This window comes from Panthera tigris, chromosome A2, assembly GCF_018350195.1.
Source record: "Panthera tigris isolate Pti1 chromosome A2, P.tigris_Pti1_mat1.1, whole genome shotgun sequence".
Taxonomy (NCBI): Eukaryota; Metazoa; Chordata; class Mammalia; order Carnivora; family Felidae; genus Panthera; species Panthera tigris.
The window spans coordinates 125,258,228-125,283,849 of NC_056661.1; the positions used below are offsets into that span (position 1 = coordinate 125,258,228).

The window sequence follows — 25,622 nt, forward strand, 5'->3', positions numbered from 1 at the left end:
AAACAAGGAAGCATGCTGGGAGGTCAGGCGTGCTCCCTGTACTTTACATGAAGCATGGAGATCACGAGCTCCTTGGAGCCCATCAAGTGTGGGAGATTGGCCAGGTGCTGAACACAAACAGCTGCACTGGGAACTGGACAAGATGTACATGATGCTGTGCGTGCGTGGCCCGCTGAGAGAGGACTTTGTGCACTGGGGGATAGAGAGTATGACCTGCCCAGCCTTCGCTCCCAGGGCTCAGATAAGGGGCTATCTGACACTTCCAAAGCCTTCACAAGCAGTCTCCAAGATAATGCTGTACCTACAGGATGCCAGGGGCCACCTAGAGGACAAGATGAAAGGCCCCTTTGCCCCACCTGGGTGAACTTCAGAGACGGATGGGACTGTTGCTCTTGGAGCATTTCTCCTCTTCCCTGCTCTTCTCCATCTTGTCTTCCATGTTCATGGGGGAGGGGAAATAGAGCTGTAGAAATAAACGCGATTATAAAAATGCTAATTTATTCTGTTTAAATACGATAGTTTAACAAAACCACTTTCTTTTTATTGCTACAGCTGTCATACAATACTCATCTACTGTTCTACAAGAGAAGGGCCCTGAAGGTTTCCAAATTCTCCTGTGACCCAACTGAAAAACAAAAACAAAAACAAAAAAAAACCTCAAACCACTTTCCTTGAGGGAAATCAAAGCCTGGTGAGGTCACCTGAAGAATGGGACAAATGTCAGTGAATTGTAAAGGGAACTACATTTGAAAACTATGACATTGGTTTTTCTTGCTGGGAAAACAAGGCCTGAGGGTCACATCTATATGATAAATACTTCTGTGAGGCAACCTTTTCCGTAATTGTAAGCCTATAACAATGACACTCTGGTAGTTCTGTAGGTTGGCTGGGCTCAGCTGGGTTGTTTTCTCTGCTCCTTGTGGTCTCTCCTGGGCTCACTCCTGTGGTTTCATCTAGCTAGTGGCTGGGCTAGGCTGGAAGGTCCTAGAAGGCCTCTCTCACCCATGTGAGGCCTCAGTGCTTATTGAGGGTGGGGATGCCCCCTGTTACAACAGGATAAGCCAGAACTTTCCCATAGCACGGCAGCTGGGTTCTAAGAGGAAACATTCCAGGGAGATCCAATGGGCAAATGCTTATCAAATCCTTGCTTGCCTCTAGTAAATGTCCCCTGGTCAAAGCAAATCACATGGCCAAGCAAATCACATGACAAGTGATCACACAGGGATGAGAGTACTGGGACATATGACTCACTGGGGGCCACCAATGTCACAGTCAACCACATACCGCTGTGTAACAGAGCAATAGACTCATTTAGAGAACCCAACGGAAATGCTTCTAGTGGTGAGATTCATGGCTGAGTGTCTACACACAGAAGAAGAAATTTGAAGACTGAGGGTATATCCATTGCCACTGTCCATGTGGTCCATCTGGGGGCATTCTGGGCCATCAAACGCCGTGACTCCCAGGGAGGCAGGGTCTGATTTAGAAAGTTCCCATATACTGTCAACGTCTCATGCTTCATCAGTTTGGGAACACACAGAAGCCTACTGTGGTAGAGAGTGACAAATCTGCTGTTGAGGTCATACCAATATTCAGGACAACATCCAATTTGGCCATTGTGTGAGTGTGGGTGCCAGGATAGCTGTCAGTGGTCTGACTGAACCCCTTGTTGACTAGGAAAATGGGAACTTCTCTGCAAGGGCTGAGGTTTTGTGGGTTGCGGTATCTTTCCTTATTCATCTTTCAGATCTCATCTTCACCTCCCAAGGAAGTCCCCTACACTCAGTTATTTTTAATTTACAGCCGTATCCTCCTCCCCTTCCCTTTATTCTAATATGCTCTGTTCTTATCAATTTAATGTCTGCATTCCTGCTGGCCTCTCTGCTCTGGGAATAGAGAAATCGTGTATCTTCCTCATCAACATGTTTCTAGTGCCATGCATGTTGAAATTTTAAATTGAAAACTGCTCTCCCTTCTTCCCTTCCATCACCTCTCCCTTCCCCTGAAGCGCCATTTCCCTTTGAAACTGCTGACTCAGAAGCAGGCCAGCGACCTCCCTCACTCTGTCTCTCTGGACAAAGCCCCAGGTGAGATCTCTGTTGTAAGGAGCAGTGGCCACGGGACGTGGCACTCAGAGGGGATGATGTGACCCTTGCTCTTTGACATATTCAGGTAACACAGGTGTCAGCCAGGCCCTCACTTCCTGTCCTTCTGACAGTGTCAAATGACACTGGCTCAAACTTCCATTCTTTGTGGAGCAGGACCTCTCTCCCCACCAGCCAAGCTGCCAGTCTCAGTAGGGATTCTTGAAAGTCAGACATGTCACCGGGTCACTCAGGCTGTGAGTTTTGCTTGCAATGAATCCTGGATCTTTCATCTGGCAGCTTGCCACTGGCCCCTTCTCACTATCCCATATCTCTCCAGAGAGACTCAGCTTCTCTACCTTATGTCCCTGATAGCACTCATTCGAGGCCATTACATTTCTTATTAAAGATTCTGGGTGTGGGGGCCCCTGATTGGCTCAGTCAGTAGAGCGTATGACTCTTGACCTCAGGGTCATGAGTTCAAGCCCTATGTTGGGGGTAGAGCCTACTTCAAAAAAAAAAAAAAGATTCAGAGTATAAGTGTGGGGGTTACATTGGAGAATAGCACATTGGATAAAATAGACTGTCAGACATGATTAGTCTTTTTTTAAGTTTATTTATTTATTTATTTATTTATTTTGAGAGAGAGCACATGCATGAGCAGGGGAGGGGCAGGGAGAGAGGGAGAGAGAGAGAAGGAATCCTAGGCAGGCTCTGTAGTGTGAGATCACGGCCTGAGCCGGATGCTTAACTGACTGAGCCACCCAGATGCCCGGAGACATTATTAGTCTTAAAGCCTTCAGGTGTCCCCTCTCCTGGGGCCCCGTCTTTAACTGGGACTGTTCACTGGTCTTCTCTTCTGTTGTCTCCAGACTCAACTCCCTCCTGGGTCCCTTCCCCTTCACCTCCCTCCTCTTCACCCTGGCTCACCTACTCCTTCTCCCCAAATAATCCCATCTTCTTCTTCCTCTTATTTTCCATCTTCTCCTCCTCTTCCTCCTCCTCTTTCTTCTTCTAGTTCAAGCAGCATTTCTTTTTATCTTTTGAGGATTTTTTTTCAGTTTTATCAAGGTGTAATTGAAGTACATTAAACATCACAAAAGTGTGTGAGTCTCGTTTTGACATACATACACCCATGAAACCATGACCTCTCAAACATTTCCATCATTCCAACGGTTTCCTTGTGCTCTTTGGCCAGTTTCATCCACTCCTCCATGCATCACAACCCCAAGCAACTGTTGAGCTGCTTTCTCGGTATATAGATTAACTTGTATTTTCTAGAGTTTAGTATAAATGGAATCAAGCATCATATTCTCTCACTTTTTTGCCAGGCTTCTTTCATTCGGCGTGATGATTCCAAGATTCTTCACTCTTGTGTGTATTAATTATTTTGTCTTTATGGCTGAGTAGTATTCCATTGTATGGATATGCCACTATTTGTTTATCCATTCACCTACTGGTGGATTTGGGTTGTTTGTGATTTGGGGCTATAACAAACTCCTAGAACATTCACTACACATCTTTGGGTTTCATGCTCTCATTTCTCTTTGGTAAATACCTAAGTGGAGTGGTTTGGTGATCCGGTAGATGAGTGTTGAACTTTTTAGGAAACTGCCTAACTGACTTCCAAAGTGGTTACACTGCCTTGCATTCCCACCATCAGTATCTGAGAGTTTCAGTTGCTCCATACCTCACCAACATGTGGTTTGCCGGTCACTTTCAATTTAGTCATGTTATTGTGGTTTTGTTACTTTGTTTCAATACCCAGGGGTTTAGCTACCTCTTGGCTTCATTTCTACTTAAGGGGGAGCATATGCTTCGATTTACAGAGAATAAAACCAGGTTATGCCTGTTGTGCCAGTAAAGTTGGCAGTGCCCCTCTTACCCTCCCATGTGTCCTGGTTTGTATTATAAAATATGTAGTTTCTCTGCTTCTAATCCCACTGGCCGTGCCCCCAGGCTCTTCAAGGCATTCTGCTCAACAAAGACTTTTCCTTCCTCTACAAGGGATTTTCCTGCTTTTCTTGAACATGTTTTTCCTTATCACAACAGGATTTCAGGAGGAAAGGAGTGGCATAATGTAGTTTAGTACTGGGGTTGGGGAGTAGGGTGGCAAGTGAAGGGGATAGAGGGAGGGAGTCAGATTAGGTCCTGATGACATCATTTGAGCTGGATGCAGCCATTCTTGACATAAGCTCTCTTCCTTAGGTTTAGCACATAAGAACCTGGAAATCCCTCCCTCCCTTCTTTTCGTCTAAGCTAGTGTGACTGGGGTTTCTGTCACTTGCAATTAAGTCCTGACCTGTATACACAGTAGGGGAATGTGCCTCAGAAAGGCAATAGCATTTTGCCAAGCAAGCCCTGGCTGCCTCTTACGTCACATCTGAAGTACTTTGTGCCTTCCCTGAGAGTTACTGTTTTTGCTGACCTAGCCCTGGGAAATTTAAAGCAGGAACATTGGTCACGTTGGTTGGGACGAAACTTCAGAGCACACCAAATGCCCAGGGTCAAAGTATTCAAAACCATCACCACATGGTTTGTTTAATCAAATACTCTAGCTCCATGTATCTGCTGTACTTCAGCAGGTTCTTTAATCGTTAACTGAGTTGTCATTTAGTGGTTATGATCCAAGGACTGTTCTGAATTTTGGTAAGCAATCTTCATTTCCAAGCAGCATTTCCTGTCTCTTTAATGACTAGATTTAATACTTATAGAAACATATCGATATATACTGAGAGCGCTATACGTGCCAAAGAGCAACCCTATTAAGTGTTGTGTGCGAACATATCTCTGAATAATCGGTGGTGCGTGACCTCTCCTAGCAGCAGGAGTTACTAGCATTGTTTGAGGACATCTCTGTGATCGCAGCGCAAAGGCAATACTCCAGTGAAGGAAAAGAGGAGGCCAGAAGTGTGGGGAAGAAGTAAAAAAGATCCCATTCAGTCCCCTCTGGGAACGTTCTCAGACTTGACCGCAGAGCTGAGCGAGACCCTTGACACGCAGGGGTGCCCCCCCCCCCGGGGTGCCCCCCCCCCCCGCCCCGCCCCGCCACAACTTGGAGTGCCCTGACCTTAAGCCACGCCCCAAAGATGATCTAAACTCAGACTGGTGGCCTGGTAGTATTTGCGCCCATGGGCGCCTTCTCTTCTTCCGGGCTCCTCCTGCGGAAAAGCAGCTCGGCAGGTCTCGCCTCGGTCAAGACCAAACAAACACTCTCCACCTCACACATATAGCCTTAAGTCTTTGGTAGTATCTCCACTCAGGAGCTGCAGGCCCCAGGGCAGCCTCCTCAGGACCCGACACTGCAGCAGCGATATCGGCCCCGCCCATTTAGTCCCTAAATCCCGCCTCCGCGCCTCCGTGGCCCGCCCCCTTCCGCCATGGCCCCGCCCCTGCGCTCCCGCATTCCATCTCCACGCCCACGCGCTCGGGGCCCTCCCCCCGCGCAGCAGGGCCCCGCCTCTCAGATTTGCCGGCCCCGCCCTCCACCCTCTCGCGTTCTGGCCCCGCCCCCGCGCTCCGTGGCCTCGCCCCCCGCACTCCAGGGCCCCGCCCCAACGCTCTCTGGTTCCGCTCTCCCGGGCTCTGGTCTGGCGCTCGGCCCCGCCTCCACGTTCCCTCTGGAGTCCCCGGAGGAGTTGCCGCGCTGGGGGAGGCGTGGCCGTGGTGCCGGCGGAGGCGCGGGCCGAGCCGCCAGGACTTTGGCTTTGACACGGACGGCGAACTGGAGCCGTGGCTTTGGTACTCGGCACCGACGCGGTCCTGGCGGATCCCGCGTCCGAGTCGGGCGCAGGACTTTTTGCTTCCATCAACGCAACTGCGGCGACGCCGCAAGTCCTGGTGCAGCCTCGGCGGCCGGATTTCACCGCCGCTGCCGCCTCCGCGCAGCCCTGCAGCTCTTGCTGGCTCTGGGAGAGCGACTCTAAGAGTTTCTCCCGCAGAAAGAGCCGGGACGCGCGGCTCGAGGCGGCCCAGCCGCTGACCCACACCTGCGCGGGCACCAGAACTGGAGGCAGGGGGCCCGCGCAGTCCCGGGTTGAGCTCAGGCTTCCGAGCCGCAGGTGGAAGGACGCCCCGGGGGAGCAGCGGAGAGGTGGGGCGCGGGGATTGCGGCGGGTCTGGTGGGGGTCCGTAAACCCCTTCTTGGTGCCTATACTAGTGAGGACGGGATTCCCAAGTTGCAGGTGGTGCTGAATGTCCGGCGGCGGGGTGGGCGTGGGAGATACGCCCTCTCTGCTGCCCGAGCCCTGGTAGGGGCGACCTAAGGGGGGATGGTGGTGAGAGGTGAGTAGAGGCAGGGATCAGAGGTGTGGGCTGATGAGGATAGGTCTCTTAACAAGAGAAGAAGCTCATAGCCTTTTTGGACCCGAATGTGATAAAAACCAGACCTCTTCAGAGGGAAATCCATACGGGCCAGCCTCGCTATGTGTTCAGGGGTTCACGGACAGCCATTAGCCTGAGACTCCTGGTTAAGAACTCCTGCTCTAGGTAGGGAATGCTAATGCAAACTGATTAACTGATCCAATCGATTTGTGTGTTTATTAATTTGTTTTCCAGGTGGCCAAGTGAAAGGTACTTTTGGACACCCTGGGCATGGAGATTTAGTGTTTGTCTTTGGTAACCGTTTCATTCCCTGCATCGTGCACCTTCCCTCCTTCTGTGCCTGTAAGGTTTGTTGGGCTTCCTCCCTAGCCAGAGAGTTCTTCTGCGGTGGTGAGGCCTCCCTGGGCCACTGACCCTGGCCGGCATGGGGAGCACCCTGGGCTGCCACCGCTCCATACCGCGGGACCCCTCGGATCTATCCCATAGCCGCAAGTTCAGCGCGGCCTGCAACTTCAGCAACATCCTGGTGAATCAGGAGCGGCTCAACATCAACACGGCCACAGAGGAGGAGCTGATGACCCTGCCTGGTGTGACGCGTGCGGTGGCACGCAGCATCGTGGAGTACCGCGAGTACATTGGTGGCTTCAAAAAGGTGGAGGACCTGGCGCTGGTCAGCGGCGTGGGTGCCACCAAACTGGAGCAGGTCAAGTTTGAGATCTGCGTGAGCAGCAAGGGCAGCTCCGCGCAGCACTCTCCCAGTTCCCTGCGGCGGGACCTGCTGGCCGAGCAGCAGCCTCACCACCTCGCCACCACTGTGCCCCTCACCCCACGGGTCAACATCAACACGGCCACCCCTGCTCAGCTCATGAGCATACGAGGCCTCACGGAGAAGATGGCTGTGAGCATCGTGGACTACCGCCGCGAGCATGGGCCCTTCCGCAGCGTTGAGGACCTGGTGAGGATGGGCGGTATCAACGCCGCCTTCCTCGACAGGATCCGGCACCAGGTGTTCGCGGAGCGGTCCAGGCCCCCCTCTACCCACACCAATGGGGGCCTGACCTTCACCGCCAAGCCTCACCCCAGCCCAACCTCTCTGAGCCTGCAGAGTGAGGACCTGGACCTCCCGCCAGGGGGGCCCACCCAGATTATCTCCACTCGTCCTTCCGTGGAGGCCTTTGGAGGCACAAGGGATGGGCGGCCGGTGCTGAGGCTGGCCACCTGGAACTTGCAGGGCTGCTCAGTGGAGAAGGCCAACAACCCCGGGGTGCGAGAAGTGGTGTGCATGACACTTCTGGAAAACAGGTGAGGACAGGAACCATGGAGGGGGTGGGGTGTGAAGACAGTTCTTGCGTGGCCTCATCTGTACATGCAAATGAGTGGACTTTTGGGGGGTAGGGAGAGGGCAAGATTATTTAATCAGTGTTCTTGAGGCCCCAGCCAACATTGTCACCTGCAGCTGAGCTCTCTCTCCTGCTCCAGAATTTTCTGAATACAGCTATCTGGGCTTGTGGCCCATGTCTTAAACCTGGCGTATCTGAGATCGATTCATAATTTTGGGGTAAGTGGAGATTGTGTTGGTGTTATTGTTCTGGAAAATGTTGTTGGACTTAGAGGACTTCATGGGGTTTACACCAGATCAGACACTCAGAACCTGGGAAGCGTTGCACAGTTTTGCATATGAGAAAGAGCTAGTTGGGATTTTTTTAAAAATGAGACACAAAGTCACTTTTTTTCACCAAATATGCCTATTTGTGTGCACAAAATCAACTTAAAGGCCAGGTATTTGCAAACACATACACTCTATATATTCACCAAAATGCTGTGAATGAATCACTCCTCATTCTTTTTCCTTATTTAGCCTGAAGTTGGTGTTCAGGCCCACAACTGCAACCTCAAATGTATGTAACCTCTCCTGTCCCATAGCCAGGAAAGGTCAGGCTGACATGTGGTGACTATTGGCCAGATTTTCCCATTTTGAACCACAGGAGAAGAGACTTGTAGGATGGGCTCTTATCACAGCGTGTTTACATTATTCACAACACTGCTTTCTGTAGGAGCTTCCATTAACCCCCCGTAAAACAAAACAATATTATTGTAGCAGTAACTCCTGCTGTTAGTAAAACAGTGTGGTGTATAATGTAATCAGCTTGGGGAAGGAAAGAAATATTTTTAATGGTCTCTTCTTGGCCAGAAATCCTCTGGTCCTGGTCTTGAGGGATTACGCCCTGCCACGCACCAGACATACATGTAGTGTGTCTGTGGCCACTAGCTACTTTCCTTTGCACTGGATTGTTGGTGAGCCTGACAGTTCAGTGGCAGCAGTTTAGTGACGCGAAGTGAGTTCTCAGCGGGCAATCACAGTGCATTGTGGCAGAGCATCAGGATAAATGAGTGAGGAGAAAACCAGGTCACACCGTTTCCCTGGCACTGTCCCCGTGGCACACTCCAATCACAGGACGGAGGGATCACGCACCAGGTCAGAGAACTGGACCAAGAGAGCTCCCCAGCACTCTGCCTGCGCTGCTGTGTCCTCTGTTTTGCACTGTAACTCACTCCTTTTGCAAAATCATCTTGTTCACAGGTGAGAACTGGACTTGATGCTGGGTGATATTTATCAGGAATGGCTTGATAGTTGTTTCTCTTCATCCATAGCAACTTGGGTGCATGTATGGGAAAGGGGAAGGGAGGGTAAAGGACGGATGGCTGTTTAATTCTTATCCTCAGTTTTCTTAAGGCTCAATTTGGGGGGATGAATCAAGATCTGAAATTGCCCAGGGGGAGTGACAGATCGGGCAGCTCTTGTCCATTTACTGTGACAGTGGTTTTTAAAGTGTGCTGTCTGGACCAGCATCAGCGTCAGCTACTGACTCAGAAACTCTGGGTTTCTGTGTGTTCACGCATCCTCCTGGTGGTTTCGATGCTCACTGAAGTTTGAGTCCCATTGTACTATGTGCTGGGTGATCAGCTGCCCCCTGGTTTAGTCTGTAAAGCACCACCTCCCCCTTACTGGCTTTTCTGACAAGGCCAGTGAATCCATGCAGAGCCTTCCAGGTATTATGTTTTCTTGGATTGTTCTGATCATCCCTATAGTTGTCCAGCGTACGATGTTCTTTCTGGCCAGAGTTAAAGGGCTTATTCCGCTTTTAGAACAGGTGAATGTGAAGGCTAGGAAATGGGAGAGAGAGCAGGGGACAGCTGGCCTCAGAGAGGGCTCTGCTCTGCAGTGTGGACCTGGGTCAGCCAGGGAAAGCGCTAGCAAGTCGAATCCAGCATGGGGTTAGGGTTTGTCCTAGAAGGATGATGGTTTGTTGAAGACATTTAATTGTTGTCCTCAAGTGAGAGTGCTAGAGCTTACCCAGACCTAGTAGGGTGTAGAAGTAGCCAGGGTGGTGACCTAGGTCCTCGTCACATATCTCACATTTGGCCCGGTGTCGTCCTGTGTCTTGGTTTCTTTTGCATGTTCACAATGTGTTCAGAGCGTTCTCGGCACTCATACCACCTTATTAGCATCTGGTAAACATATAGTAATAGGCTTAGGGCTTGATCCCCTGTAGAGCTGGAGTGGATCCATTTGCCTGTGTGGCTGTCCTAGGGTACCAAAAGATGGCTGGCTGTTCCAGAGTGGCTCACATGTCCTCAGAACAGCAGTGCACATTCTCCAAGGGCTGTGTGTTCATCCTGATTCACAGAAATCTCTCACCATCCAATTGATCCCTTCATTAGCAAGAGGAAATACATTTAGTGTGGGCAAGAATGGATGCAGGAGATTTTCTAGGTGATTCTTATTTTCACACGTGTGTGTGTGTGTGTGTGTGTGTATGTATATATATGTATATACACATATATACATACATATATATAACACAAGTATTCTGGCTATGTCTTCATAGTGTCTAATGCTTCCATATTCATTTCATTTCCCCATTAACCTTGGATGTAGGTAATGCTTGCTTTTAGCAATGATTCTCCATCTCTGTGTGAGGAAACTAAAACCAAAGAAGTTAAATGACTTGCCTCCATCCCGTAGCTCATTAGTGACTTGGCTGGGACTAGGACCCAGACCTTCTGACTTCAGTCCCGTGCTCTTTGCAAGCGTGCTGTGTTTTGTAAGCAAGCCATGTTGATCCTACCTCTTGTTCAGGCATCCCGCCCTCTGCCCAATCACGGGCACTTGCTGATTTGTGTGCTAGTCACATTTAAGAAAATAAGTCCATTGTAAGGGCATTTAAAAAACCCATGGCTCCTTTTAAAAAACCTTTTTTTGGTGTAAAATTGGTGACATTCCTTAACCTTTCCAAGCCTCAGTTTTTCCATCTGTTAAATGTAGCTAATGAAAGAAAAAAAAAAAAAGAACCCTTGAAAAAACATAAGAAAAGAAAAAAATACTTCTTTTGCAAAGGGAATAACTAGCTGGCTCTTCATTTTCCTTTCTGTGGGTTTGCTTTAGCAGGTGTGTTTTCTTAGGCCAAAGGGTACCTGTGTGGGACCCTAAAGAGTTAGAGTCCCTTTTTGCCTTGAGATGCTACTGCTGGGTGGACAAGAATGTGTGAGTAATAAGAAACCGTGTTTTGCAGGAAACTGAGGTAGGACAGTCAAAAACTAGATAATCATCCAGTCACCAGTAGCCTTCAGGGACATCACCCTATGGCACAGAACAGATGGGTTTCATCAGATTCCTTTGCCAAATCTCAGTCTTGGGCAATGTTTTCCCTTGTTCAGTGTTTATGGAGCAAGGCAGAAAGAGGAATACTTCTGCTGAACATCCTTACAAAATCTGGTGGCAGTCCACATATGGAATGAAGATTAATTTTTAATTTTTGGTTTTTGCTGAGTAGTTGTCCTATTTTGAAAAGTCCCTTTGGTTTGTGAAAGTATAAGCCCTGGAGGCGCTGACTTTGGTAATCTCCAAAAAAAAAATTAATTAATAAATAAAGAGATTTAATATCCCACTGCACACTGGGGTGCCTGGGTGGCTCATGTGTTTGAGTGTCTGACTTCAGCTCAGGTCATGATCTCACGGTCTGGGGGTTTGAGCCCCACGTCAGGCTCTGGGCTGACAGCTCAGAGCCTGGAGCCTGCTTTGGATTCTGAGTCTCCCTCTGTCTCTTTGCCCCTCCCCCACTTGTGCACACATGCATGCCCTCTCTCTGTCTCTGTCTCTCTCTCTCTCTCTCTCTGTCAAAAAAGAAATAAACATTAAGAAAATATCCCACTTGCACGTTCTCCCCATGGCCTCTATCAGAAAGGAACATGTCAAAGTCTTCGGCCTTATAATGGTCTTAGTCTGTTTTCTTGCTACATGTCTGTCTGCAGTATCCAAGCACAAGGTGAATTAGTGCCTGGCAACATGTACTGATTGTGAGAAATGGGATTTTAGTTGATCTGACTTGATTAGTGAGATCAATATAGACACAAGCCGTCTTGTCATTTGATTCATTCATTGAAAAATATGTATTGAGTAGCTGCTGTGTACATGCATATGCTAAATCCAGGAATCAGCCTGGCCTATTATTTAACACAGTTAAGTAAATGTGAATCAGCTTGTGCGGCTCAGCCTCAGAATAGTCTGAGAAACCCAGATTTTGGGGGGAAAGTGACTGACTGTGATTGATTTCTGGTTATGTTTTTCCTGTATGAATAATGGGCTGATCCTGGGAGATTGAAGGGTGGGGAGATGCAGCCGGACATAACGTCTGGGGCGAAATGCCCAGCAGTTCTCTTGCAGTAGAAATTAGGAGAACTGTTTTGACTATGGAAAGCGAGGCTCAGAGAGATTAAATAGCGTCTGTGTGGCCTTCAGAAATGTTGATTGGAGTCAGGATTTGAAGCCAGGCGTTTGTCTGATTTTCGAGTGGGGAGTGTGAGTGTCTCTTCCCAAACACCATGTCCTTTCACTGACCCCTGGCACACCTGCTTTTTCCTCTCCGTCTTGGGTCTTAGGCTGGCCAGGCATCAGGGCTTCACCTAGACTCCTAGGACCATGTCAAACCTCCCGAGGCCTCTGCTCCCTTCCTGTTTTTGTTCCTCTGAAGGACAGGGCTTATGGCCAGAGGTAGAGCAATCCGGAGGGCGTCAGGGCCTCTCCACCCGGCCCCTCAACTCTGAGTCTGTGACCTTGGCTCAACTCCAAGGTAGAGTTCCGGTTTTGTGAGCCAACGAGCTCTGGGTGGTTTCCAGAGGGAAAGGTGGTCAGTAACAAGACTGCTGTGTATTAATAAGAGAAGATAGTGTGAATGAAGGGAAATCCTGGTGTGTGCACCATGCAGACTTTATTTCACCAAAGGGGAAGATGTTAGTTTATCTTCCAAGAAAGATGGGCCCATTTGGGATCTGATTTTGGAGGCTTGATAGTATTGCTTCTCCCAAGGGATATTCATTCCTTTCTTATCTGTTCATTCGGCAGATATTTTTTGAGCTCTTACCAGGGTACTAGGTTCTGTGTCCGACTCCTAATAACAAGACACGGTCCCTGCTCTCATGGAGCTTCCATGTAAGGTGGGGAAATGGACAAGTCAATGCATAATAGATAATTACAGATAGTGGTAAATGCTGAGGAGGATGGTGGCCAGTTGAAGAGAAGCCTGCTGAGGTGGATGGGGGTCAAGGAAGCCCTCAGCTAAAGCTGATGGATGAGAAGGAGGCATAGGAAAAGTTGGGCGAAAGGGTACTCCCCTAGAGGGACCAGCAAGTGCAAAGGCCCTGAGAATGCTTGCTCCAGACAGAAACCAGAGTTCTGGGAGCAGTGGGTGGCTGGGGGTGCAGGGGGAGGCAGGGCCAGATGGGTGGGGCCTCCAGGGCTCTTATTTTCCCAGGAGGAGGCCACAGAAGATTAGAAGCAGAGGTTGGTGACTTAACCTGTTACCAGCCTGTTCTAGCTGCTGGGGTTGGGGGAGGCACTTGGAGCAGGTCCTGGAAGGTGGGTAGTGGGTACAGATTGAGAAAGTTAGATTTCAGAAGAAAGGCTACAGAGGATAGTGAGTGGGAGAAGGGAGAGTGGGGTGGAGATGAGAGCATCCTTTAGTGGCAAAGACTGGAAAGCCTTGCGTGTATTCAAGATGTTGTGGGGATTAACCATGTGGATCCCTAGAAAACAGGCTCAGAGGTGAGGAATCCCGGGCTAGCTCACACACCTCTATGTTGTGTTGACATGATGCAACTTGCCGGCCTCACCCCTCCCCTCTATTCTTGCCTCACTCTGGACAGGTACACAGTGCTCCTTCTGGACAAGGCAGGTCTCAGTCCATAGTGGATAGAGGAAGAGATCTTGTGGTCTGTCCTCTGTTCAGACCAGGTGTCTAATGGGGCCACTTTCTTTTTACTATCAATTATACATGTAACAAGGGCATATTTGGCGGGTTTTGGGTAGCTATTTGTATTAAGAGACATTTAAATGAGTTTAATTCAATATTGATTGAGCACCTACTCCTTGTCTCTTCCCCAGTTGGGTTGGGGACACAGGGAGAGCCTACCCTGTCATCAAGCCTACCCTCACAGTCTTACAAGGGGATGCATTCACTGGCACTTACCAGGGTGCCATGTGCTAGAAGGGAGGAGGTGAAACTTAATCACAGGGATCTGGTACCTGTCTGCTGGGCTCTGGAGGTATGTGAAGTCCTCAGTAGAGAGGAAAGATGAGGGGATAGAACCAAGGCAGGTGGTTGGGAGGGAGGGTGGTTGAGAGGAGGGTGGGATCTGAGGTGTAAGAGCGTCATGGCCCTCAGGGTGAAAGTCAGCAGCCCCCCCCCCCCCCCCAACAGTTCCTGACACTCAGGGGTCCAGGCTGGCTCACTGCCCAGGCTTGTAATCTGAAATATTCAGGCGGGGAACACAGCAGGTTTCCATGAACGGTGCCTCACAGCAGAGAATCGTATTGAGGTATGTGTTATTTGCAGCGTGTTATTTTTATCTCAAAATTCCCCTACTTTACAAAAAGATTTTATCTCAGAATTCCTTAATAACGGTCTCTGCCAATAACAAAATGATGCGTTTCATTCAAATTTGATGTGCTCATCACAGACACCCGGTCTGAGTGCAGGGATGAACAGTTGAGTGGAAATTTCACACCAGTGACTGCCAGCATCGAAACATCCCACAGATGCCACAAAGATGCCCTGCTCTGCTTTCAGGCACGTGGTCCTCAACAAATACTTAGGAGGCTCGGAAGCTCCCTGACTCTGTTGCCTGTGACTGTACATAGGTGTGGTCTGGACAACAGCTCTTATTGTAATATTTGGATTGACAGCTGTCAAACAGCCAGATAGGAACCCTGGGAAGGTATGCTCAGAGTAAACATTTCATTTTAAAGACAAGGCTTGAATTCTTCCACCAAACTCCTGGGTAGAGAAACCCTGGGCTTTCTTTACTGAGCACAGATCCCTGCCTGTGTTGCTTTGTCATTTGTTTCCAGCAGCCCTGTTTCCTGGGAATTCTATTTTGGCTCAGCCATTACCTGATTAAGCTGTTAAGTTGGGCCTTCAATGGTTTTATCTAGAGGCCACCATAAACTCCTGAAACACAGTGGTTCAGCCAAGAGAACATTGTTGCCGCATTGAAGGCTGTGTGCATTTTGAGTGTGGTTTTATCACGTTCCAGGGATCTGAATCCTGTTTGCTCACCCAGAAGTCAGTGAGTGAAATCTGTACTTTATCTTTCTCAGCCTGTGCTAAAAAAACACAGTGCCTTCTCAAAAAAAAATTTTTATGTTTATTTATTTTTGAGAGAGAGAGCGAGTGAGCGTGGGGAGGGGCAGAGAGATAGGGACACACGGAATCCGAAGCAGGCTTCAAGCTCTGAGCTCCAATGCAGGGCTCGAACTCGTGCACTGCAAGATCGTGACCTGAGTCGAAGTGGGACACTTAACTGACTGAGCCACCCAGGCGCCCTCACGATGTCTTTTAAAGCAGGAGATCTCATCGGATGGATTGTTGTGGGTTGTTTTGTTTTGTTTTGTTTTTGGACTGTTGTTTTTAAAAATACTGATCCAATACTCTGTTAAAAAAATATAACTTCAGAATATATTTTCACTGAGCAAATCTAGTCTGACTTAAATTTTTTTGCAGTATTCTTTTAATTAAGTGGCGAAAAAGTAAGCATTTTAGTGACCTCGAAGTACCATGAATGGCATTAGGCCGTGGACTCTTCTGCCAGTAGACTCAGGGCGCTGACCTTCTGTGCTTGGGAGGCAGCCTCTGCAATGTCAGGTCACTGTGTCACGTTACCGGTCAGTTCTTTGCAAAGTGGTTCCCCGTTGTTTTTAATTTGAAGACTCGTTGTTTTTTGTTTTTAAAAAACAGCAAAATACTGCATGTCTCTCCCATCACCCAGTGATGGCTGTACTTAGTGTCCATGTGGTAGTGGTCATTGTACCAAGAACAGAAACAATGATAACTAACGCTGACGACTCCTGGGACTGAGGTCACAAATGGGTATCATCACTAGCCCTCTTGTACAGATACAGAGAGGTGATTCAGAGAAGCTGAGTGATTTTTTCCAAGATCATACAGCTTTTAAGTGGTAGAGCTTGGATTATAACCCAAGAAATTAGACTCTAAAGTTTAATGATAAAAACGAGTCTGAGTTCACTAATGCTTTTCCATGTACCTGTATTTCATTCATTGCCCTAGCCTGCCTGCCTGCATCCTAGACTAGACGTTCTCCTTCACCAACTTGGTTTGAATTCCCTAGGTCATGATCTTTCATAAATATGCTGATCTATAATGATACCTGCGTGTGTCTCTTATATTTGTTTCTTCAGAGTGGAGCAAGGATATTTGCAAAGCAATCTGAGTGCAGGATACTGTATTTTTATGACTTTTCAGTCTTTAACAGTTGTCTTGCCCACACCTATTATGACAACAGTTTCTTTAAATGACTTGCTCTTATGCAAGCTTCCCAAGCATTTGTCTTAGTTTTCTTAGAAACCACTTCTCTTTCTGCTTACACCCCTGTGTCATCAGTTGATGTCACATTTTAGAAGACCACAGTAACACATACAGCTGACATAAACAATCTGGGGATGGATACAGCTGACCCTGGGTAAACACATGATGCACAGTTGATCTAGCCAGGAGTACTCCATGTGCCATGGGCATCCGTCCCTTGGCATGTTTTCCAAAGGGACTAAGGATAGTCTGGTGGGTCCCCTCGAGTAGAAGTTGGTTAGGAGAATACCTGTGCTGTTTTAAAAAATACTGGTATCTGGGCACCTGGGCCCAAGGTATATTATTTATGTAGCCTAGAGACAATATTTGCACTGTATGTATATTGCAGATCTCTGGCAGTGACTACAGGTTGTTACTGACCCACTATTCTTTTCTCTAGAAGATGGACTCAAAAATTGTTACTAGTTTATAAGGTCAAGGGCTCATCATCCCCAAACTCCCACACCCCCCAAAACTCTCTTGCAACTTTTAGAAATAAAAGAGGTGAAGAAGTAATGAGCTTCTTTTTTTTTTGACTTAAGACCTGTACTAGTCAGCATTTTCTTCTGTGACATAGATGGGCTACTTATGAAATTCATGAATAACAGCAAGCTGGGAGAGATTTAAGCAAATGGACTGGACTAGATAAAGTATCTTATAAAGTAAAAAAAAAAAAAAAAGTACCTTATAAAGTTAAATACATGTCCATACATGTGAACCTGTGTAAGAGACCGTTGTCTTGCTGTACCCACGTGCTGACCTCAGTTAAACGCCAGGCAAGACTGTTTGGGGTTGACTTGTAATCTTCAATTATGTTACTGTTAATGCTTCCGACATTTCTAATAAAAATGCAAGTAGTTGTTAGGTATCGTTAGAACTTCAACTTAGAAGTTGCTTCTGTCTTTTAAACTCTTGACTAAATTTAATTGAAGAGCTTCTGAGATTATGAGATGGTTGTTCAAAATGTAAGCCATTCTCAACCGTTTATCAAATCTTTGAAAATCAGGCATTTCTTGTCACTGATCTACCAAAACAAGGTATAGAAATAAACTAGGTGATGGGAACTCCCCTCTACTTGCTAGATGGGGTACTGCCCGACTCACAGATAGATAGATCTTCAGGAAAAAAAGAGAAATAAATTGGATGGAGAGTGAGAGGTGATGACAAGATCACCCATAACCCCCGATTTCAAATGCAATGTTTGCATTCATCAAAGCAGCTGCAGTGTTTTTATTGATTGGTTGAATAGGTAAAGGTTATCCATTTAAATGTATACATTTCTTCTAAATCACGATGATCTCTTCCAATCCTGAGACTGTTTCCACAGAGAGGGAAAGTGATCACCATTTCTGCCAAATGTGCCCTTCAATTCCGAGAAGAAAAAGTGGTTGTTCCTATGGGTAAGAAAAAGTGGTTGTTCCTATGTGTATTGGTTTGCGAGGGCTGTCCTAACAAACTACCACAGACTGGGTGGCCTAAACAACTGAAATTTACTTTCTCCCTATTCGGGAGGTTGTAAGTCCAAAATCAAGGTGTTGGCAGGTTTTTACTTACCCCCTGAGGTCTTTCTCTTTGGTTTGTAGATGACACCATCTTCTGACTGTGTCTCAAAGGGTCATCCCTCCGTACCTGTGTGTGTCCAAATTTCCTCTTCTTATAAGGATGCCAGCCATATTGGATTGGGGCCATGCTAATGGGCCTCTTTTATCTTAATTACTTCTTTAAAGACCCTGCTTCTAAATACAGTCACATTCTGAGGTGCTGGGTGTTAGCATTTCAGCGTATGACTTGTGGAGACACAATTCAGCCTATTATAACACAATGATGTAAGATATATTGCCCAGGGATTCCTTCTTGGCTATTTGTGAGGAACCCGCACCTCTGGGTTTTTCCTGGAGAGATGATGATTCAAGGTAGTTGTTTAACCATTTAAATGCTAGAGATCATTGTATTAGAGTTTCCCGATGACAGTCTGCTCGATTAGAGAGATGGCTTTCTTGCCAGCCACAGTCAGCATGGATCAGCTCCTATGGGCTGTGATCTTTCTCTCTTTGCAACTTGCCAATGCTTGGTTTTCTCCTGAAACGTAGCAGTGACCTGAAACCCTTTACCCACCCTACCGAGGCAGCAGCTCCACTTTGCCGAGTTCCTTGTTTGCCCTTGGCCCGTGAGTTTACCCCTTAGAATGTAGCGCCCTTTAGAATTGTTGAGGAAAGGTGAGATTCAGAGGGACCACCGTGAAGCCAACTCAAGTTCAGCTCTCCTTGGCTTGTGTTGTTAAGCGCTGCAGCTGTGGACTCCCCTGGCTCATGTTTCCCTCCAAAGTGGCCATTCTGTTGTAGTTGCCCGTGTGATGCCATCTGCACGCCTGGACTATATGAGCAGCCTGCTTTCAGCACAGTAACAATCAGGAATTTGTGGAAAGAAGAGACCACCCCTGACATTTATTGACCTATTTACTTTGCCCCAAGTGTGATTGCTAAGCCTTTTACCTTCACACCATCCCAGTGAGGTAGGTAGAGTGTCCCCATCTTACATATAAGGAAACGTATCTTAAGGAATTTAAGTAAACTTGCTTAAGGTCAAATGGAGCAGAAATTCAAAGCCAGGAAGAATTGCTCAGAGCCCAACGTCTTTCATATTCACAGGCAGAGAGTCCATAAACTTGGAGATTTCCTAGACTTTTTATATCTAGAAAGCATGAAGAGACAAGTTGAATCGGAGGGTACTCCCCGGAGTGGATCCCAGCTGGTATTGAGGAAATCATCCCATTCTGTCATCTGGTGAAGTCAGGAATGTGGGACTTTGGCGTGCTGGATTTTTTTTTTAAATGAGATGTAATTTACATGCCATACAATTTAGCCTCCTGAAGTGTACAATTCAGTGGCTTTTTGGTATATTCACAAAGTTGTTCAACCCTTACCACTATACTAGAACATTTTCATCACCCCCGAAGAAAACTCCATATTAGTGACGCATTAGCAGTCACTCCCCTCCCTCCCTCAGCCCCTGGTAACCAGCCAGCTACTTTCCGTATCTTTGGATTTCCTATTCTGGATAGGTTATATAAATGGGATTATATAATATGTGGCCTTTTGTGTCTGGCTTCTTTTACTTATTAGCATGTTTCAAGGTTCATCCATGTTGTAGCATGTATATTTCTTTTTTTTAATGGCCGAATAATATTCTATTATGTGGATACACCACATTTTCTTTATCCAGTTGTAACTGATGGACAGTGGGTTGTTTCTGCTTTTTGGCCATTATGAATAATGCTGTGAATATTCATGTGCAAGTTTTCATGTGGGCCTGTGTTTTAATTTCCCTTGGGTATATATGTAGGAGGGGAGCTGCTGAGTCATGCGGTAATTCTATGTCTAACATTTTGAGGAACCGCTGGACTCTTTTCCAGAATGGCTGTACCATTTTATATTCCCCTCAGCAATATATGAGGTCTCCTATTTTGCCACATCCTCTCCAGTACTTGTTATTCTCTTTTTGGTCATAGCCATCATGGTGGGCATGAAGTAGTGTATCATTAGGGGTTTGAGTTGTATTTCCCTAATGACTAATGATGTTGAGCATCTTCTTGTGTGTTTATTGCCATTTGTAGATCTTCTTGGAGAAATGTCTATGCAGATCTGGGTGGGATGTTTTCACACCTGTTTCCAAGCTGATAAAATACAAGATATTTTTATACTGACTCTCTTTTTATTCCGTATTCCCCCCTCTTCTTTGCCCCTTAATCATGGGGTCATTATACTGGAACCTAAACTAGAATAATTCCTCTGTAATAGGAAAAAGTGCTTGCCATCCTACAGGAATAAATATCTCTCGCTCTATTCCTGCCCCCCCACCCACCCCCATCCTCCTGCTCAATCTGGGAAGGAACCTGGAGAATTTCACTTTGTGCTTCATTATTCTGGCTGGAGCAGTCTGTCTACACTGGACTTTTAATACTGTCCTTGGGAAGTACTTGGTGTCCTCTGATTTTTATATTTAAGGTATGTGTTTTGGATGAAACTTTAGCTCTTTTTATCTAAAGCCAAATACAGTACGCCAGGATTTGCAATGAGAGACGAGCTTTGGATAGTTCATAACAATATCTGCAAATCACATTCCTGAGTCAGGAAAGAACCTTGAAGGAGCACTGTCCATGGGAGTCTGCCTAAGTCATCACAGACAAATGAAATTTTATATATAATATTTCTATAATTCCTTATTCTTTTGAACCTGGCTGTGGAGATTTCAGTCATGCTCTTCAGTTTATGGGACTCTGTCACCAGTCAATGCTAGGCCCCACTGCCATTTTGTTTTATTTGTCAAATGTCTTCTTCATCCCCTTCCCCATTCATCCCCTTCCATAGATCTCCAGTATGAAGTGTTAAATATATAGCCTGAGACGTAGATTTTAAAAATGGAGTGTTTTTAATCTGAAGAAACCTTGTATTTTTATGGTTGCCAGCTAGTCCTTTGCTCCTGACTACTGCTTAGTCATTGGCCGTGCGTGAGGGCGGGGACCACATATACTTATCCATCTCCAGACGGGGACAAACCAGTCTGCCTTGGGCTCCCTGCCACCAGCGAGGCCAGCATGTCCTTCACATACTTTTCAACCATTTGGATTTCCTCTTTGGGGAGCAACTTTCCTCAACTTTTGCTCATTTCATAAATTTTACAATTTCCTTAAAATTTTTATTGTTATTATTATTATTATTTTTAGCTGTTTGGAAGTGTTTGTGCACGTTCTAGATGCCAGTCCGCAGAGATTGCAAAGCTCTTCGCCCGGTCCATCACCCCCTGTCAACTTTGTCTTTGGTAGCCTTCAAGCAACAGAAACTCTTTATTTTGATATGGTTGAACCTGTAGCTTCCCTTTTGGCTGCTGTTTCACAAATCCATCTCACCCCAAGTTCATTTCTACATTTTCCTCTCCGCCTCAGTTCATAGTTTTCTTTTGCATCTAAGTTTTTAATCTATCTGGAGAACATCTCTGTGTAGGCATAAGGTGGAGAATCCACTCTTAACTCTTTACAGTTTTCCTAATCCCATCTGCAAACAAGTTATCCTTTCCCCACTGATTTGGGATGCCGCCATTAGCATCACATTTAATGACCCATTTGTGTGCTCCTATGTTGTGCCCACACTGATACTGTGGCATCTGGTCCGGTGAGTCCCCTCTGTTCTCCTACTAAAAAGTTTCCCTAACCATGTAAATTTTAGAATCAGTTTGCATCTCAAACATCCTGTTGGGGATTTGGGAATTTTGATTGGGATTGCACTGACTTTATAAATGAAGTTTGAGAAAATCTGACGTCAGTGCGACGTTAAGTCCCCCTTTCTGTGAACATCTGTATTTCATTTATTTAAATCTTCTTTTGGAACGTTTCATGGATCTTAACATATTTCTCCATGGAGGTCCTATGCATTCTTTGTTAGGTCAGATCGTAGATACTTTGATTCCCTGTTTTTAAAATCCCCAGAGAATGAAGTTCTACAGTTTTGTTCTGTTATTCATTCTAGTGTTTAACTGTCCTTGTTACCACAATGCTCTTCCTCCACTTGCTGTACATCCTTAATTTGTCGTTTAGGCCTATTTTGCTGACTCTTTCCTGGTAGAAGTAAAAACCAGCCAGTCAGAAGCTCTGTGACATTTGGAAGTCTCGGTTTAATCGCCTTTCACCTTATCCTCTCACCCTAAATAATGTTACTTCATTTTGCCTTTCTCTGTGATTCATATTTTTCAAGGATAAATCAATTCTCTGACTATACTCTAGACTTAAGATTGTCCTCTTTTTTTTTTTTAAGTTTATTTATGTTTTAAGGTAATCTCTACACCCAGCTTGGGTCCTGAACCCACAACCCTGAGGTCAAGAGAGTGGCAGGCTCTTCCGAATGAGCCAGCCAGGCGCTCTAGAGTGCCCTTCCTGTATGAGTAGATCTACAAATATGAGTGGACTCGGTGGGAGAGCCAAAACACGTTCCACTGGCTTAAACCAAAAGAAAAAAAAAGTAGTGACCCTAAATTATAAATGTTTAAGTTTAAAATTAACGGATTAATGTTATTTGTGCAGAACAACTCTAGCCGCGAGTCGCATTTGGTCAAATTTGAGATCAAAGACCCTAGAATTATTTTTAATAGTTCAAACATCATTTATGGAGTCTCATTTTTATAAATCTTATTTGCTTCTCACGTGTCCGTGGATTCCTGTGTGTCTGACCACAGACATATGTCTGTACATGCCTCCACCCACAGAGTGTCTGGGTATGTGTGAGTTATAAATATACCCATCGTTTTAAATAGATCTTTATCTTTAGTGTTAATTGCTTCTTTCTTCTTCCACTTTCTCAGTAAGTCAAGTTGGGAGGACCTGTATGCGGTTGGCTGTGCACTGCCTTCTAACTAATTACTTGTAAGTTCTCCCCTGTAGTTGGTTTCAGCCAAGCCCAATAGTACCTGGTGTCTCATTTTACCTAAAAGAACCCAGGTGAAAATGAGAAATTTCTTTTTCTATCAGGTTTCCAAATGGCCTGGTGGCTGCTAAAGTCAATGTCAGGTGCCATGACCTAGGTCATTTGCATAGTTCAAGGCCAAACTGTAGTTTGTGTTTGGTGTCCAAGTAGGCGCCTTTAATTTTGATGTGAAACATTTAAAACATGCAAAAAAAATATATAAATGGTACTTAAGCCTTTCCCCCCTCTTGTCAATGCATTTTACTTCCTTGAGAACCCAGAGCCCTTTTATCCCACGGTCATTCTTTTAGATCTGTTCCACCCCACCCCATTGGTGCTTGGAATATTACCTTCCTTCTAAGGACTTGGAAATGCAGATGCTCACTTTCCCAGCATCCTTTGCAGCTAGGGTCTAGCTGCTCTGCAGGCTCTGCAGGTGGATGCGTCCATCCTAATCTTTGAGTTGGGAGCCTGTGGCACTGACAGCTCAGGGACGCGAAGAGCTCGCTCTGGCCGTGGGGACAGTTTACACAGGATCGTGTCTCTGGGACATCAGAGGGTGTGGCTGCTGGCAGTTAGTGATGTGAAAGGGTGGTGCTGTTGGCTGCACAGGCTGCAACTTCGGGTTTGGAATCATGGCAGAGGGCTTCTCACACCCCAGTTCTGGGGCATGTTTGCCTCTCATTCCTGATTGCCCCTTCTGAGCTTCTTGATATGTTGTCAATGAAGTACTTTTCTGCTTAAATCAGTCACTGTTGGTGTCTGTTGCTTGCAATCAAGAATCTTGACTGATACACTCTGATATATAGGCCCTCACAGTGGTTTTAAAACTCTTTGTAACCAACAAAACCTTTTCTTAAATGAAGTCACACACATGGGGAAGCCAATGAAAGGAGAGCTTCTCTGGGTGAAGGGCCTGGGAGGGGCCTCCACTGTACAAATCACAGTTGAAATCCATGGCCCTGGATATTAACTGTCCCTGGATCAGTCACTGCCTCTTTGCCCACATTACCCAAGCCCTGTTTTCTCTGCCAGGCAGCCTCTGGATGAGCCGAGGGTGGCATTTGCTACCGGTTGTTCATTGTTTTATGTGTCCAGGCCCCTTCATGTGCCGTCCATTTCCTCTAAGACTCTGGCCTTCTCTCTGATGGCTTTCACCAGGTGAATGGTTACAAACCTGGCCCACATCCAGACCCTATGCAAGTGTGGATACCTGGATCAAAGGACATTTGTTACACGTCTCTCTTAGAATCTTCTTCGAAACACACACCCATTTTTAAGATAAAAAACTTAATAGTCAACTACTCAGTGAATTTTGCCCTCACACGTAATAAAGGATGTGCCTTAGAAAGACGTCTCTCAGCCTTGGCAATTTTGACTTAAAATTTTTTTTCATTTTGAGGTTATGATAGATTCACATTCTGACATTTTGAACTAGATAATTCTTGGTTGTGGGGACTGGCCTGTGCATCGTGGGATATTTAGTGACATCCCTGGCCTCTACCCACTAGATGCCAGGAGCACCCTCCTTCTGCAGGTGTGACAACCAAAAATGTCTGCAAACATTCATTGCCAAATGAATGTCCCCTGGGAGGCAAAATTGTCCCCTCTGGAGCCATTTGTAAAGAAGGCACAGAGAACAATGTAACTACCGTGGGGACAAGGGCTCAGCCTGGCTGATTTTCCTTGGCTTTGGTAGAAGTGCTGGACCCTGGGGCATGGGCTGGAAAGGGAAGGAGGGAAGCCAGAGGGGCTGACAAGAAGACCACTTTGTTCCAGTGAGGTTGAAGAAGGGGCGTGGGTGATTTCTCACAGCCGGAGAACTGGGGGACGGGGCAGAGGCTGGGGCATGTACGGTTTCCACCATGGAGCATGTGGTGTGGATGGAGCCGGTGGGATTTGCGTGGACTAGAGAGCCGGGATGAGGAGGTGAGGCCTGGTAACCCTTCTGCACCCCTGACCCATGCTGGGACTGCTGAGTAAAGAAGGAACTTGGGAGCCACAAACTGACCTACCTGCCTGGTGATGGGGGTGAACCTGGGATGTGGGAAGGGCAGGAATGCTGAGCAAAGGCCCCTCCCTAAAAAGGACAAAGCAAGGCCTTCCCAAGGGAGATCGATGCACCTGCTGGGCTGCAAATCACTGCAGGAGTGGCCTGGCGAGAATCCCTTCCCTCACACAGTCTGGGGCAGAGCAGAAACCTGGAAGGGAAGAAGAGGTAGATCTAATTATCTCTGGGCCCCATTTTACAATAGAAAAATTGGGTCTCATGGGAGCTTAGGGACTTCAACAAGTTCTCTTATGCAATGGCTATTTGAATAAAATTATTTCTGTCCTCCAGTGCTGAGAAACATCACTATTACAGTTGTGGATGTGTAGGGAAAATATTAGCAGGGTTTCAGATACTCAAGCATTAGTGTTCATACTTCTATGGGGGATGTTATCATTTTCACTTATTAATGACCCTCCCTTAAAATAAACACAAAAGCCCAGTTGAAATAAAGTATTGTTTTGTGTGTGTGCAGAGAAACCTCTCAAATTAAGAAGATAATCGTATTTGACTCTAGATCATGCTAATTTGATATGTGCTTGGCTGTATTATAAATACAATCCTAAATAAATTGCTAATGCCAAAAAGCAGACTAAATCATTTTCAGTAAGGAAGAAGATGTGGGAGGGAAATAGCATATGGTATAAAGTTGTACAACCTAAAAATAAAGCTACTTGGTTCTCCTCAAGACACCTTGAGTGTCTTCTGTGGAAAGAAAAATAATGAATCGAAAAATGATAAAGCATATTTTGACTTATATTGTTAATGCTTAAATTTTTAGGGAGAGAAAGTG

At 46.3% G+C, this 25,622-nt stretch overlaps 1 protein-coding gene across 4 annotated transcripts in view; it reads left to right on the forward strand.

Moving 5' to 3' along the window:
- Positions 1 to 5,694: 5,694 nt before the first annotated feature.
- Positions 5,695 to 25,622, forward strand: part of EEPD1 (endonuclease/exonuclease/phosphatase family domain containing 1) — a 147,266-nt gene continuing 127,338 nt past the window's right edge. For all 4 annotated transcript variants that reach the window (XR_006212026.1, XR_006212024.1, XR_006212025.1 and 1 more), the window contains exons 1-2: positions 5,695 to 6,177; positions 6,642 to 7,709. Coding sequence is in view for 1 of the 4 variants with exons in the window: in XM_042970024.1 (XP_042825958.1) it covers positions 6,832 to 7,709 (878 nt within the window). In the remaining 3 variants the exon portion in view is untranslated. The remainder of the gene's footprint in view (positions 6,178 to 6,641; positions 7,710 to 25,622) is intronic.